The 16,393-nt window shown below is 59.0% G+C and overlaps 1 protein-coding gene and 1 pseudogene across 1 annotated transcript; both read right to left on the bottom strand.

The window, feature by feature from the left end:
• Positions 1-6,304: 6,304 nt before the first annotated feature.
• SPATA24 (spermatogenesis associated 24) lies at positions 6,305-13,672 on the bottom strand. The gene is made up of 6 exons (XM_006110349.4): positions 13,517-13,672; positions 12,872-12,937; positions 10,913-11,043; positions 9,258-9,328; positions 8,333-8,435; positions 6,305-7,225 (listed from the first exon to the last, which is right to left on the bottom strand). Exons 1-6 carry the CDS (start codon positions 13,610-13,612, stop codon positions 7,129-7,131), a joined length of 564 nt encoding a protein of 187 aa, XP_006110411.1. The 5' UTR covers positions 13,613-13,672; the 3' UTR covers positions 6,305-7,128.
• LOC112547400 (U4 spliceosomal RNA) lies at positions 12,361-12,492 on the bottom strand (annotated as a pseudogene).
• Positions 13,673-16,393: the final 2,721 nt, after the last annotated feature.

Below are 16,393 nucleotides of genomic sequence, written 5' to 3'. Positions count from 1 at the left end.
GTTCTTATGTAATTCCCTGTTACACTCTATAGGATGGGATGACAATCCCTATAGAATGGAACTTTTCCCCTATGAAACTTGGGGGGGGGGCGGGGCGGGAGGGGCGTGCTGAGAAAGGCCAGTGGGCTAAACCAACCAGCTCATACTGGCCCTATTCTTTCGGCATGTTTCATCCAAACATTTTTTTACATAGTTGAACCTCTCTAGTCTGGCAACACCTGTGGTCCAGCAGGGTTTGAGCGAGCCGCCTGTCCACGGAGCACGGGGGTGGCCAAGTTTCCTGCAGTCCCATACACCCCCCAGCCCTGGCTCTCAGTGGTCTGGGCTTCTATTTCGCACCAATTTACCCCTAAATGTCTCTCAGAGCCCTGCAAGCAGTGGCAGTGCTGGTGATACGGCTAGACAACACTGACCTCCCCTGGTCTGGCACGTTCTCTGGTTCGGCACCGGGCAGGTCCCGAGGGGCGGTTTTGCCCGTATTTGCAATATTTTCGAAACTAGCGAAACAGTGGGCCCGGCCCTGCAGGAGCGCAGCGCGCTGGCGGCCTGCCCTGGCGTCCAGGAGCGTATCGACAGTATGTTACAAAGCGACATGGGCAGCGCAGCCTTACACCCATGCATGACGCGGCTCAGCCTGGCTGGCTGTTGGGTGCAGGGTTTCTGAGACTACGGTGACGAGGGTCGTGCAAGCACCTGGCAGAGAGCCGCCTGAGCCTGGTGTGGGGCAGAGCCCGCACCTTCTGCTGTCCTCTGGGCAGGCCCGCCAAGGTGGGGGAAGGAGGCAACTGCCCCACGGTCCCATGATTCAACAGGGCGCGGGGTCCTGGCACAGCAGCGGCTAGAGGCCAGGCCCTTTAAATCACCGTTGGAGCAGCATGCAGCCTGCTCCGAGCAGCTCTGAGGGCTTAGGTGGGGGGGAGGGGACGGGGGAATGGTCTGGACGTTGAGGGCTGGCTGCTCCGGCCCCTTCCCTTCCACCCAAGGCCCTGCCCCTTCTGAGGGCATGGAGCTGCCCCCCTCTTGCTCAGGGGCTTGTGGAGGCTGTCGGCTCCCCTGCTCCGGGGGGAGGAGAAATGGGGTGCACAGAGCCAAAGCTCCCAACCCTTCCCCCCAGCGTGGCTGGTCAGACGTTCTGTGGGGAGGGGGGAGTGCAGGCGAGGAACCGGGGAGGGATTGTGCGGGGCAGGATCTCCCCAGGCTGTGCCTGAGGGCGGGTGTCATGTAGGAATCTCCCCCTGCTCGGGGCTCCACGTGAAGGCCCGATCGCGCCCAGGGGACACCTGCCATCAGCGCCTGGGGTCGGCCGCCAGCCTCCACTCCCGTGCGTGGCCTGTTGCAAACCTTCAGCGTCTGAGGGAGCCTGGGCCCGTGCTACCGTCGCTCTTTCTGACACCTCCGCAGGGGCGCTGCACACGGGAGCCCCAGCGCGAAATCTGTAACCAAGGGCTCCAGAGGGCGGACGCTGGAAGCATCCGCCTCACGCACAGGCCAGCGTGAGGCCTGCGCAGTCCGTTTCCCTGCTCCAGGCTCCACTCTCAGGTCCTGGCGATGGAGCCAACGTATCGGGTTCTCTATGAAAACAACAAGGATTGAGCGTTCACATTATATTAACAATCCCCCCGCCAGTCCTGGGCTTTCGTAGCCATAAAAGGTTCCTTCCGACATAGCCACGGGAGGTGGAAATACACGTGCCCATTGGAAGCCACGCGCCGGAGCGCAGTCCGCCACGCACCCGCTGCCGTGGGAAACAGAGCGACACGCAGGCCTTTGCAGTGTGGGCTGACGGGCGCTCGGACACCCCGGAGCGTGTCCGGGCCGTTGCAGCGGTGGAACGTGGTGCCAGGTAACGTTTTATAGCGAAGGTGGATTTTTTTCCTTTCGGCGTTTTTGGCGCTCGGTGCGTGTGCGTCCCCATCTTCCCGCCTCTTATATCTGACCTAGGCCCTCCCAATAATCACGCCGCAAATGCTGATCCAAGCCCTGGCTCCTTTCTTGAGGAGGTGGAAAGGAGCAGGCGGCAGATAGCCCCGGGGGGCCGGAGGATGCAAGCCGAAAAGAGGCAGCTGAAAGGCCCGTGAAAGAGCAGGGCCGTGCCACACAACAATGCAGGTCTGATTACAAGAGCTGCTGGCAGGCGCTGTTGGCAAATCTCAGCCCTTTGAAGGGCTCGTCTCTGCTGGGGGCAGCCAGTTAGGCCTGGACATACTGAGCCTCGTTGCCCTGGGAGATGAAATACGAGACACGCTTGGGGGAGAGCCACGGGCCTGCATCCTGGCTCTCGTGCCTGCACCCTGGTGAAGAAGACCCCCTAGAAAGGCAGCTCTGAGACAAGGGCCTGGCCCTCCCGTTTCCTTAGGTCATGGAGTAGCGAGGCACCCTGGTGCCAGGGCCTTGGAGCTCTGTGAGATGCCCCGTGTGGCCCTGAGACGCGGCCAGGCCAGCGGCCGTGCAGTGCCCTTCGGAGCAGGAGGAAAGGCCCATCTGTGCTTCACGCTCCCGCGGCCGGAGGGGGAGTCTGGAGCGTGCTGAGTCACCGCTGGGCGAGTGCTCAGGGCTGGACAGTGCCAGAGAAGCTGTGCGGAGCTACACCGGGCAGCCCAGGGTGGCCGGGAAATAGCCAAGCTCTGAAAGAAGCGGGCCCGATCCTGCTGAGAGCGGCCTGGGCTTCCCTGGGGCGCTGCTGCCCGCGAGCAGGAGCTCAGCAGCGCTGCAGGCTCAGGGCCCGGGTGGCAGCTGCGGGGAAGGCAGCTGGAGCGCATCAGTGACCTAACCCCTCTGGCCACTGGAGTCGTGGCGGGAGCCTGCAGGCCTCCTGGCCAGGACAGGTAGGACTCAGGGCCACTGTGTGGTGGGGCAAACGCTTCCCTCAGTCACACGGCTGGAAAAGCGGAGGCCAGAGGGAGCCGCCCTGGGGTCCAGCCAGTCCACGGCCAGCCACAAGCCCTCCCGAGCAAGGTGCAAGAATCTCCCGAGGGGAAAATTACAGAATAACCTGCTCCCCCGCCCGTCAGTGCCCGGCTCACGCGCTAGAGTCTGGGGCTGGGTGCCTCTGGCGTGGCTTCGTGCGGTCACGTGCCACGGTGAACGTCTCCTGCCGGGGTGAAGGCGGGCGAGCCAGCTCCAGGTCCAATGGCCCACCAGTGCCGCCCCTCAGGGGAGGTCCCAGACGGAGCCCAGCCGTCCTTTGGCGGAGAGGCTGCCCCTGCCCGGGTTTAATGGCGCCGCGCCTCTGGGCAGCACGTGGGCCGAATGAGCCAAGTGCGGCTCTCCAAGGGATGCTGGCACGAGGGCGGTGGGGAAAGGGCCAGCCCCACAGGAGGGGAGGCAGCCGGGATGGACCGTCACTGAAGGAGCTGCCTGCCGACCGAGCTGCTCAACGTGTCAAACGGGGACAGGACCATTGATGTGCCGTGTCCAGACCTATGCGGTGGGGCCGTGCCCCAAGCCTGGCCCCTTCTGCTCCTGCCTGGCCCAGCACCAGTCTCCCCTCCCCCCTCCCCGCTTGGCTCTGTCCCCCACTCCCATGGACGCGCTGCCTTGGTCCAACCTTCCAATCCGATCCCCCCCCCAGCTCCCCATCCCAGGCCCCAAGCCGACCTCCTTCGGCTCCTCTTCCCAGCCACTCCCCGGTTCTTTGTCCCACTCTCCCCTGTCCCGTCCCACGGCCTCAGTCTCCCCGCCCTTCTCCTCTCTGCCTGGGCCCCAGAGACAGCAGGGAGACAGGCTCGTGGGGCACGCAGCAGTGCCGGTTACGGGAAAGTCGTGAGTCCTGGGCTGGGCAGGCATGGTCACTCTGCAGCCTGGCCCGACAGAGGGGCTGGAGCGTGCTCAGTGAGGACCGAGTGTTTGGGGAGTTTAGCTGCCCCACTCCAAGTCCAGAGGGGAGCAGAATCGGATGCCTGCCCCGCGGCCCCAGCCTTTGGGGGGCCCTGTGATTCCGCGTTACCTGGGGCTCCTCAGACAGCGCCATGGTGACGTAGCACAAGGGCGATTTCACGCCACCGTCGCTGGGGAGGGGAGAAGTAGGCACCCCAAGCGCTGCTGAATGGGACCGTTTATAAATAGCCCCAGAGGAATAAAGGGCAGAGGCCGCAGGGCTCTCAGGAGCTTGCCAGGCACCTGGATCGCTTTGCTGTTCCACTTCGCCTCCCCGGGGCACAACACCCCGCAGAGCAGGCAGGGGACGCGCGATCATGGGGCGGGATGGGGCTGGGCTCGGACGGACGGCCCGTCAACCACACGGCTCCAGCCAGCTCTGCGCTGAAGCCTTGATTCCCCAGCGTCGGATTTCTGAACGCAGCGCCGAGAAAAGCGAGAATCTACCCCTTGTCCTCCCCAGCTGCTTTGGCTCAGCTTGGGGGCTGGAGGGCCACGAAATCCTTGCCCACCCGGAGCCCGTCCTTGCCGGGAGAGCAGGCCAGAGCTGTAACCGGGTCAGTCATCTTCAGTAATGAAACGAGCTGCTGGCCACCTGTGAGCGCCGGCTTAGGGACTCTGAGCCTGGGCGCCCAGCAACGGCTCTCGCATCCCACTTTATTGACAGCAACGGCGGCTTCCTGACAGCGATTCCAGGGACACGCGCCCCTGGGAGAATCCTCCCCCGCCCCCAGGAGCGCGAGGCAGCGGCTGTGCACCGGCCCCCACCACACTGCACAGCGGTTTAAGGAATGAGCCAGATGGGACATTTTTCACAGCCTGAGCCCTGTAGCTGGGTGGATCCGCTTTGTGCCAGTCCTGTCTGAGGCGGGTCAGCCAGGCAAGGCCATGGTAGAATAACAACCTCCCTGGGTGGTTAGCCACGTTTCTACTCAGGCTGGCGTCTGAAGCAGGGTGAGGGGGACCTGCCTTAAGAAAGCGCTTTGCCCGAGGACGCTGCTCTCGGATACGCGGGGAACATCCCTGGGGCTGGCCCCTGCTCTCAGGGAGCCTCGCGCACGGCCGGGGTCACTCCGGTTTACAGCAGGGATGTGCTCAGGGGAGTCACACTTGCACCCGGTGGCCAAATGAGCGTGCGTCGAACCGATCACCGATGGGAAACCCAGACATAAAACGTCTGCTTCCCTTCCCTCCAGCCACTCACAATGCGGCCCTCAGGGGCTCGGCAGCCATGGCTACAGAGGACCCTGGGCTTCCGCCTTACTTGAGCTACGTGGACTCCAGCGCTGTCCTGTCAGGTACGGCGACAGCAGCGCAGACGTACAGACCCTCGACCCACAGCACCCCACGGCAGGGGATCAGACGGGCAGCTTACAAGCTCCCTGCCCGTGGCTAAGGCAGTCGAGGGAAGAGCGAGGGAGGCATTTGCTTGTGGGGAGCCCCTCTGTTTCCTGGGTGTCCCCGTCCCTCCCGGGCCTGTCTGTGCTCCCCAGGGGGCGTCACTGTGCCGGGAGGTAGCGCCCCCTGGCTGTGAGGGGCAGGAGAGCAGGCACCTGCAGGGTGGTTTGTCTGCCTCATTCTACACATCTCCTTGTGCCCCCCCTGCTACGTACTGTCAGCTCACCCCCCAGTGCCTCTCACGCAAGACGGGGGCCCTCTGTCCTGGCCACGCCACTCCCCTGCGTAACCTGCCACTCCCTCCCTCGGCTGCTCCTCATGCAGCCCCCCCAGCCTGACAGTCTTCCACCGGGGCTGGGGACACTCCAAACTCCAGGGCAAGCTGAGGAAAGGGAGGAGAGGGCAGGGGAGGGGGTTGGGTTTAACGGGGGCAGGGAAGGGAAAGGAAACAGCTCCAGGCTGCAGTGCAGCCGGGAGGGCAGCCCGCGGGTGGCAGGGGACAAAGGCGCAGCCCCAGGAGGGAGGCGGGAGCTAAGGGGTCAGGGCCTTGTATGGCACCGAGCTCGAGCAGAAGCGAGGGGAAGGCCGGGATGGGGTGATGGCGGCTGGAGGGACCGTTTCAGGAGCAGAGCGGGGAGAGGGTAGCTCTGAGCGAGACGCACCCCTGGCCCAGCATTTGGGGCTGAAGGGGGGCAGACTCCAGCCCCGCTTCGCCTGCGTTCCCACCACAGGCACCATCCAGCACCTCAGAGGGGACTCTGGGGGTGTCTCGCTGCCGGGGGAGGGGTGTCAGAGTCTAATCACAGCCTGTCCTCCACACTGCATCTTGGGTACCAAGACTGGGAGCCGCAATGCGGGGCCAAATTCCCTGGCTAGTCCAATAGGCCAAGGACATTGACCAGCAGTTCTTGAACCACCGCGGAGTCCCATCCTCCCTTGAGAAGGGGTGTGGGGCCGAGACGCTGCTGCCAGGGAGGGACGCGCACGACTGAGCTCAGAGCCGGGCAGGACAGTAAAGGGGCCGCAGATGTCCAGGTACTCAGCATAAAACCATTTATTCGAAGCCGCTCGCTCTACCCATGCAGCCCGTCGGCCTGCCAGGCTCCAGCAGGATCTGCTGAGCTCCGTGAGACTGTCCTGCTGTCACAGCATGAAGGGCCAGGCCGGGGAAGCTGAGATATGAACAGTGCTGGCTAGGCAGGGGCAGAACGTGGCTGCAATGGGAGCATGTGTGGACAAGCCCCCGCACACACGCAGGGAGTAAAGAACAGCCACTCCGGCCATGCAGGGCGGGCGCTGGGCAGAGCCAGCTGGGGGCGGCTGTGTGAGGCAGCCAGAGGACAAGGGGAGCCCATGGCAATAACTCCACGTGCAGGTGGCTCCCAGCCACGGCTCCGAGCGGAAAGGCCGCTGCGCTCCAGCAGGCCGTTAGCTGCACTCAGGTTGGGCCCGGGCAGTTCTCTGGCCACCCTGGAGTGAGCGGTTGCACTGCCCCGAATGGGGATCCGGGCCCAGCCCCATGGGGCAGGCACCGTCCATGAAGGAGGGCCGGGTGGGCTCGGCTTCCAACCCCTCCCCGATCCCTCTCCCGGGTCTCCCCGCTGCACCAGCCCTGGAAAAGCCCGGGCCCACGATGGTGAACATGGCAGCCCAGGGAGTCTCCCTGCCACTGCTGAGGGGGCGGGTCAGAACCTCCTTTAACTCCAGGGAACGTGCCTGAGACGGTCACGGCGGGCGAGTCTCTGAATCCACAGGCCGCTCCTGCAGGAAGAGGGGCCCGGCCTCACTGGCCGCCGCGGGCCCCGCGAGCCAGGCCTCTTGCAGCGGCTGCGGGGGGCGCAGCGAGCGCCGTGTCTAACCCGGTCGCTTCGAACCCTTCTCCTTCCTTCCCAGCACTTGCGCGATGTAACTCTCCTGTTGCTTCTGTATTTGAAAGTCGGACACTTGAGTCCTGCAACACAGAAACAAGCCGGCCCCTCAGGAAGCGGCCGTGCTAATGCTAATGCCTCAGCCATTCTCCGGGTCGCCGCCTGCCCAGGGTAACCAGGGCCCTTCAAAGTAATCGCTGAATCGATCAGTGGCCGGCGTAAGGAGGAGGCTCCGTTTCCCCACAGCGAACGGTGCCCAGGTGGGAGCCCTCACAAGCCAGGGCTCCGCTGCTTTCAGGCCTTGGCACTGGTCAGGTGATGCCCTGTCCCTGGTGTCCAGGGTGAGCCGAGTAAGTCAGAGCCAGGCATGACAGGCGCCGGGACTCGCTGCTCAGTCACGGGGCGGCTCAGGCCTGGTCTGCCTGGCTGAGCGGTTCAGCACACCCCAGAGTGACCCAGCTGTGCGGACACAACAGCCGCGGGGATCCATGGGGCTGACATGCCTTGTCCCTGCCTTATCCCCCTCCCCCGCACTACCGCCTTGGTTGGAGTCGGCAGAGGCAACCGAGCTAGAGCCCTCTCGCTTTGCATGCCGGGTATTCTCGTGAGGGGCCAACAGCCTTGGCGCCTCTTCCCCTCCCGCCTGCTCTGAGGGAGCGCCGGCCTGTCGGGCGCCGCGTGGGCTCTGGGGCGGGAGGGCCTGACAGGGCAATGGGGCAGGGGAGCCAGGGGCTTCGCTTAGCAGGCGGGAACGTGACAGGAGGTGACGTCCAAGGCTGCTGGCGAGCGTTAAACCCCAGAAGACACGGCACGGCCACCGAGCTCCGGCCAGACGCCCAGTGGCGGCAGCGCGAGGCTGACAACGACCTGAGGGCAGAGCCACCCCGTCCATAGGACGATTCGGGCCAGCACCTCAGCGTCCTATGGACGGGTCCCAAGATGGCCCCGAGGGTTGGGGGAGGGGGGGCCTGGCGCAGGGCGGCAGCAGGAGGCAGAGTGGCCTGGTCCCGGGGGTGGCGGGGCAGGACAGAGCAGCTCCAGCTTCCGCCACCGGGTGAGTGGAGGACGGGCGACCCCCGCTGCTGGGGGAGGGGGTTGGGGGAGGGCTGGACCGGGAGAGGAGCAGAAGCAGGGCCGGCAGTGGGGGATTGCCCCAGGCCCGGCTGCGGGCCTCAGGAGGTCGCACGTACCTGAGAGTTTGCTTCTGCTTGGTGATGCACTGCTGCAGCTCCTTAATTTCATTCTCTTTCTCGGTGAGGAGACCCTCCTGTTTCATAATGTGGCTCTCAATTTCTACCAGAGGAAAACAGAGAGGCTTAAAACGCATTTGGGGGGCAGCCAACCGTAGGTGCGGTCCTGTTCCCTCTGTTATCGCCCCTGCCGCTGGGACTTTATTGGTTGGCCTTTGTTTTCGTACAGCATCAGCTCCCAACACGACACAGAAGCCACGGGGAAGATGGCCTGGACCCCGAAATGGAGGGGAGCTCTGCCAAGAGTGGCATCGACGCCGCCTGCAATACTGGGGGCTCAGAGCCCGTCAGTGCTGGATTATTGTGCGTCTGCTCACACCCACAACTGCCTGCAGCACCGGCACAGTCCCTAGGCAGGGCAGCGAAGGGAGGACGGCTGGTGAAACAGAAAAACTCAAACAAAGGTTCCCATCTCTAGCACCTGCCATGGGAAGGCATCAGGGTGTTGCCCGGGTGTCTGTGGGTCTCACAACGCCCGTGAGAGGCAGGTAGGCCCCACCAGCCACAGAGCACAGCCAGAGATGCTGGAGCGCAGAGAGGTGAAAGGGCTAATCCTGTGAAATGCTGAGCACCCCCCGGATGCCCTCAGCTCCACTGACACCAGCTGAAGGTCCCAGGGATCTCTCAGGGGACGCCTGGTACCTCACAGGGTCAGCCCCTGGATCTACGGCCCTGTGAGAGCCGGTGGGGAGCGTGGGGGCGGCAGGCGTCTGTCTTACTCCCCTTTACACGCCTGTGGAGACGTGGCCTGAGTACAGTGTTAAATCATGTCAGACTTTCTAAGTAAAGCAAACCCTGGTTTCTGGCCTTTTGTTTCTAAGCTGGCAGAGCACCGCCTCCCGGATGTCGCTTCTGGCCGACTTACCATAGCACTTGCTTCTTAGCTTGTCTTTTTGGGAGGATTCTCTTTGTGCTTTGCTCTTAACACTGGAAAGTCTGTAACAGAAGCAACACAAATGAGCGGCAGATTCATTCGAAATGCTTCAGAGCCGTCCCGTTCGCAAGGGCTGATCTTCCTTTTGCACCCGCGTGGCCTTAGGCGCCCCCAATCTCCGACTGGGCATTTGCACACCCCCATACCCGGTGTGCACTCACCCGCAGGGCAGCTACTCCGCTTGGCCTGCTCGCCAGACCCTGGGAACGGGCAACAGGGGAAGGATCACTGGATGGTTCCCTGTTCTGTTCCCTCCCTCCGGGGCACCTGGAACTGGCCAGTGTGGGCCGACAGGACCTGAGCTGGATGGGCCTTTGGGCCGACCCGTCTGGCCGCTCGTGTGTAATCAGGCATCCAAATGACACTGCTTAGAATGAGATACTTAAGCTCTGATCCTGCAAAGCAATCCACTTGTGGGCAGGCCGGTCAGCCCAGGCAAAGGCCCAGGGGCTTCAAGATCTCCACACCCCGGTCACGTTACAAGTAGGGATGTAAAATGTTTAACTGGTTAAACATTATTAAAGGGGGGGATGGGCGGGAGGGGGATCAGGCCCAATATGAACAAAGGCTGCTCCAGCCAGTGGGCCTTGTGGGGTACATCTAAACTACATGGCTCCAACCGACGGAGCCATGTAGATTTGTTTGTTTGGCAAAGGGAAATTAAGCCGCGATTTAACTAATTGCGGCTTCATTTAAATTTAAATGGCTGCCCCGCTCTGCCGATCAGCTGTTTGTTGGCAGATCGGGGCAGTCCGGACGCTCCCCTGTCGACACGAAAGCCCTTTATCGACCTCCACGGTAAACCTCATCCTACGAGACATAATGGGGATGTCGATAAAGGGCTTTCAGGTCGGCGCGGGAGCGTCCAGACTAGCGCGCTGAGCCGACAAAGAGCTGATCAGCTGTTTGTCGGCTCAGCATGGCAGCCATTTAAATTTAAATGAAGCCGCGATTATTTCCCTTTGCCGATCAGCCTAATTTACATCGATGGAGCCATGTAGTTTAGACACCTTTGGTGGGCCTCGTGGGGCCGGAGCAGCCCCCTGCCCAGGGCGGGCGGGGAGCTGCTCCAGTCCCACTGGATAACCAGAACTGGTAAGCCCCACCCGTTAACTGGTTAACCCTTAACATCCCTAGTTACAAGGCTGGGGCTGTCGGCGGAATTGCCCTTTAAATAACAATGAGCAGCGCATGGTAGAGCAACGTACAGAGCCTGATCTCCCAAACCCAAGTCCCATTGAACCGCCACTGAATGAAGTATTAGTTCAATATAGTGCGCGAGGGAGTTTGTTGTGACGCTGATGTAATGACTTGCGTTACTGGAAGGGCCACGTGCCCCAGTGACGGACCGGGGCCTCATTGCGTGGGCCAGTCAGAACCACAGATGGTTGCTAAGAGCTTTGGGTTCTGACTGCTTTGCTTTTTGCTGATCTCCGGTGCTATTCAGTTTGCTCCCCCCCGATAATGGAGCTCCTCGTTAAGTGCATTGCTGCCAGACCCAGCCTGGCTACTAACGAGACAAAGTACTTGCTGCCTGGTTTTGAACATTCAACACATTCTCTCCCTCCTCCCCTCCTCCAACTTACGCTTGTTCAAAGGCTTGTTTCTCTCTTTCAAGCTGCTTGGACAAAATATCGATCTCCCCAAGGGCAAACTGCAGCTTCTCGGCCTCTTTGGCAAGCAGCATTTTGGTCTGGGCATGCTCTTCCTCTTCCTTCTGTAACACACACAGCGTCCCTATGTTCTCTGCCAGCCCCGGACCAATCCACAGGGCAAATCACAGACTCAGCAAAATGTAGGGCTGGGGGGGACTTGGAGAGATCAGCAAGCCCAGCCCCCTGTGCTGAGGCAGGACCAAGGAAACCAGGACCATCCTGGACAGGTGACTGACCATCCTGTTCCTAAAACCCTCCAGTGACGGGGATTCCACAACCTCCCCTGGCAGCCTGTCCCAGCACTTAGCTATCCTTCTAGTGAGAAAGATTTTCCTAATCTCTAACCTGAATCCCCTTTGCTGCAGATTACTTCTTGTCCTACTTTCAATGGACATGGAAAATCACTGATCACCATCCTCTTTAGAACAGTCCTTAGCATATCTGAAGACTGCTATCAGGTCCCCCCCTCCAAATCAAACCCGTGTTGATCAATATCTTCCAGGTCCAGAGGGCGTTTCATTTCCCAACTTGCCACAGCTTGGTATGAGCAGTCTCATCACTTTGCCCACTAATGGAAAGCAGCCATGCCTAGGATGGATGGTGGCTGCTATTACAAGTGCACAGAAAAAAGTTACAAAGCAATTTAGGAGGAGAAGTGTAAAAAAATGACTCTAGGCAGTTGAACTTGCCAGGGAGCTGAAGGAGGCAGGATGCAAACCCTATTATGGCCAGGCCACGGGGGCTAACACCCGAACTCCTAGGAACTGAGTCACTGGATCTTTATTGACCACAAGCTTACACATCCCCTCTTTTGTCTGGTTTCCAAAAGACAACACCTTTGGTGAGACAGTGGCCCCCGCCTCACTCGGGAATATGAATGCAATATCTACTGAGAGATGAGTGCCACACACTGAATTAGCCAGTCACACAATTTTTACATGAACTTAAAGATCTTAACAGATACATTTCATCAGGATGGCATGGTACGGTACTATCACCCTTCCTCGTGTGCTGCTGCTGGCTTCAGAGCTGGGCACCCGGCCAACAGCCATCTCCCTCCAGGTGTCTAGCTATGAAATCAGCACAGAAATAAAGGCGGCAATGCTGTAACCTCCCTCCCCCCCGCAACTCCCTTTTGGATCAGGACACGTAGTTTGAGAAACACCAGTCTCCCCGTGAAGTCTGTTCAGTATAGGGTAAAAGCACACAGAAGGCCAGATTGCACGGACTGTGATGTGTTTTTCATGCCGTGAATTTGGTAGGGTCCTGGCCACATAACCTCAGGTGCCACGGAAAGTTAAAACGTCAAACATCTAAGTGAATTCCAGGGCACGGCCCTGGTTCCTTAGGCAGCTCGCCACATGTGGCTCAAGCATGAACCTCTAGTACAGTACCCTGAAATTAGCTAGAAAGATTCAAAAAGAGAGGCTCTGGTAGAGGGAGTTTTCAATTAGCAATAATCGTGCCTTGAATTAACCTCATTGGCTACGATGCTGCCACTGCGCAAAGCTATACACCCAGAAAAGACTTGTTAGTGGCACTAAGACAGTCTTTTTTTCCTTGTGTCAATTGTAGCCCCATGGAATTGTAGGCCGCTGACAATACTCTTTTCCACAAGCTTCACTCTCTTTGGTGTCTAATTAACACAGTATCACAGAATTTTTTTAGAACTGCTAAGCTGCATCAAGACTACCCTGGAGTCCAAACACAGCTCTTCTACCTTTGATTAAACACTGAAAGACTAATTTCCATCTGTCTGGCCTAGTTTCCAAGAGGAATGGAAATCGTTACATTATTCATCGAGTCCTCCAACAGGACTGGGGTTGCGTGGTGCCAGACGCTGCTCAGAACACACGAAGACGTAGTCCCCACCGCCTAGGAGTTACTTGCCTCCAACTTCTTCACCACAGCCTCGAAATGCTCCTTATGTACAAAATTCTCCTCCTGTGTTGCTAACTGCAAAGGGAATTTGAAGTTCAGTAGATCAGTTACATGCACAGATGGGGCTTACACCTCCGAGAGTGACTAGTGATTTGGGGCGGCCAACTTCGCACGTTTTACAGAAGCCTTTTCTTTCCCCTGATCGCCAGCCCTTTTCTCGGCATCTCCGCTTGGCCACCCAGCGAAAGACAAATCGCTGGTGTTTTCTCAGTCTTGGCTATAAAACCCAAGCGCGGTGCCAGGACCCTGCTGCCAGCCAGTGTGCGGGGCGGGGGCGTCTCCGGAGGAATTCTCCATCTCCATCGCAAACGGGGCAACACGAAAACGTGCGAGGGCCAGAGCCCTGGTGCACAGCGGGCACAATGGTGCACGTTGCACACGATTGCTCAGCCCCAAGCCCTGCACCGGATGCAGCTCGCAGCGCACTGGGGGGGGGGGGGGGGCTGATCCTGGGGGGGGGGCTGTGGAACCCCCTGGGACCAAGAGCCACCAGCGCTGGGCTGTAGGGGCGGGGCCTCTTGGTGACCCCGCCCACTCGCTATAGCCCCGCCCCAACCCGTAGGCCCCGCCCCCGCCCTGCGCTGACGCCCGCACCCGGAGCCGCAGGCGCTCGATCAGCGCCGCCTGGGTCGCGGCGAGGTCCCGCAGCTGCCGGAAGGCCAGAGCCTCGGGCCGCGGCCCCGCCGCCATCGCTCCGCGCTCAGCCCGCCGTTGGAAATGGCCGCCGCTCGCTGCCGGCCAATCACAGCCCCGCTCCCTCTGCGTCCCTTAGCAACGGGGGCAGCCAAGCCCCACCCACCGGCAACCGGGCGCGGGACACGCCCACTCCTTAAAGGGGCCGCGCAGCGGTGTGGGGTGGGGTCTCCGCGGGGAAGGCAGGCTGGGGCCTTCGAAGGGGGAGGGCCCACAATTGGAGCCAGAACGTCTACATGGCAGTTAAACAGGCCCCAGCCCGAGGCATGGGCAACAGCAGGCATGCAGCTCCAGCACAGGCATGCAGCTCCAGTGCAGCCGTGCAACAGGCGTGCAGCTCCAGCACAGACGTGCAAGCTCCAGTGCAGCCGTGCGACAGGCGTGCAGCTCCAGCACAGGCATGCAGCTCCAGCGCAGCCGTGCGACAGGCGTGCAGCTCCAGCACAGCCGTGCACAGTGTGAAAAACAAGGGGGTGCAGAGAGGCAAGACAGCAAGTGTGTGTGGGGGGGTTGTGAAAGAGAGTTAGAGAGAAAGAAGCTGAGTGGCCTAACTCATAACCCAGGGTGCGGGGCACCCCCAGCCTTGGTGCAGGACCTGAGCATGGTCCCTCTAGGAACTTTCTCCAGAGGAAGAGGGGGAGTACCATGGGCAAAGGGGTTAAAGGCCTGCAGGACAGGCTGGGGGCAGGGTGGCCAGGTTGGTAGGGAGGGTTAAGACAAGCCAGGGGGGCCAATGTAACATTAGCTACTGGATGGGATTGGAGGAGTTACTCAGCATCCTGGCTAGGCAGCCAGCTCGTGGGATCGCTGACACTGAGTAAGGGATGCCTGGGCAGGAAGAGTCAACCGTAGACATGTCAGGACTAAACCCCCATTTACACTGGTCAATACATTCAGTGCGGATATGGTTTCCTTCCACCCATGTGAAGCAAACAGAACATCAGCCTCATGGAGCTGACAGTGGAGCTGTCAGGCAGGTTCAGAGGTAGATCGGAATGGAGGATAAGTTTTATCTGCCTAGATTATAAGCTCTTTGGGGTAAGGGCCATCCTTCCTCTGTCAGGGTTGGTACAGCAGCTAGCACAGTGCAATTTTGTTGTGCAACTAGGGCTGAGAGGTGCTACAGGAATATCGCAAATTGCTGCCAATACTGACAGCATGTGAAAGGCGTTCCTCTCCTTGCCGCCGTGTAAATCTCCAGTCTAACAAAAGCCCAACGGGGTAGCTGGCTTTGGAGATGGATGTTTGGGTTTGTTCTGGGGCTGGTTATGGGCACTGTTGCTACAAGAAAGCACCTTCAAAAGGGTGGATCTTACATTTCACCTGAACAGGCAGGTTTGGGCTTAGTAAGGCATAAGGGACAATCAGGCCTTTGGGACTTATGCCTCTGGCTGCATGGGAACTTCTTCATATGAGGCCAGTTTCCAGCTGATGGGTGCTTGCGTCTGCTCCTGTTAAGTTTGCTTTGCAAATGTGACTTAACTGTGAAATATTTCTCAAAGATTTGGAAAGAGGGAATAGATCAACTCTGTATAGAAAGGCTGACTTGTTCCTTGGGAGTACTTTCCTAATTACAACTGGTTAGCTCCTTATTAGAGCTGGCCAGAAAGTTTCCAACAAACTAAATGCTCCTTGGTGGCAGCAAAATGTTTTGCTGAATCTGTTAAATATTGACAGGAACCGTTTGCCTCAACACAGGCAGGTTTCCACTGGAACGTTCCCAACTCTGGCAGGCAGCCGATCAGTCCCCAGAACCCTGGGAGACTTCCCACTCACAGGAGGCAGCCTGCCAGCCTTAGGATCCCTGGCTGGAGGCAGGGCTCTGTGAGGTAGCAGGCTCTATGGGAGCCCTGGCTGGAGGTGGGTCTCTGGGATGCTAGATTTCATAGCAAGGAATCTGCCAATCGTTTCAGAGTCCAGCCAGAGCTGGGAGCCTAGCAGCCCAAGAGGCCCAGCTAGATCCAGACTTCCTGCAGTGCTGGTCAGTGAAATTGACAAGAATGTCACTTTGGCATTTCCTTCAATAACCATTTGAGTGAGGAAATAACAGTTTCCGGGATGGGTGATTCACCAAGAAATTCAGGTAATTTTAGTTTGACTGCAGTACTTGGGAGGGCATTTTCCACCCTAATATAATATTGAAGTGACTTTGGCTTTTAACCTCAGCGGTGAACTTTTTTGAAAAACATACACTAATCCATTTAGACATGAATGGCATGGTAGCTTCACCTGCTACTTCCCACTGATGACTTCTATGATTCTGCCGGAACAACTTACCAAGGGTTGTGGTGGATTGTTCCGAACTGACAGTTTTTAAATCAAGAGTGGATTGGATATTTTTCGAAAGATTTGCCTTAGGAATTATTTTGGGGAAGTTCTGTGGTTTGTGTTACTTAGGAGATCAATCAGATGATCACAATGATCCTTTTGGCTTTGGAATCTATGCAAGCACAGACAGCCTTGGCTGCACCTAAGCAGTACAATGGGTTTGGCTGTTGCAGCACCTCACAAACTCCACAGGGATAGGGGGCAGAAACACACTGAGCACTTATTCAGCTGTTTGTTCCCTAGATCTGGTTTTAGCCTTGGCCTTAGCACCTCTTATTCAGATCTTACTTAGCTCAAGCCCAAAATTGATGGCATGGTAGCTTCACCTGCTACTTCCCACTGATGACTTCTGATGGCATTAGCTTTAGATGCAGCCTTGTTAAATCTTCTAACCCAAAGGAGTGCTTCAGGAAGCGCAGTAATACCTGTGATTAACTTGCCAAGATGAAG

The sequence above is a fragment of the Pelodiscus sinensis genome, chromosome 17, assembly GCF_049634645.1.
Source record: "Pelodiscus sinensis isolate JC-2024 chromosome 17, ASM4963464v1, whole genome shotgun sequence".
Taxonomy (NCBI): Eukaryota; Metazoa; Chordata; order Testudines; family Trionychidae; genus Pelodiscus; species Pelodiscus sinensis.
This window is presented reverse-complemented; position numbering and strand designations above follow the sequence as displayed.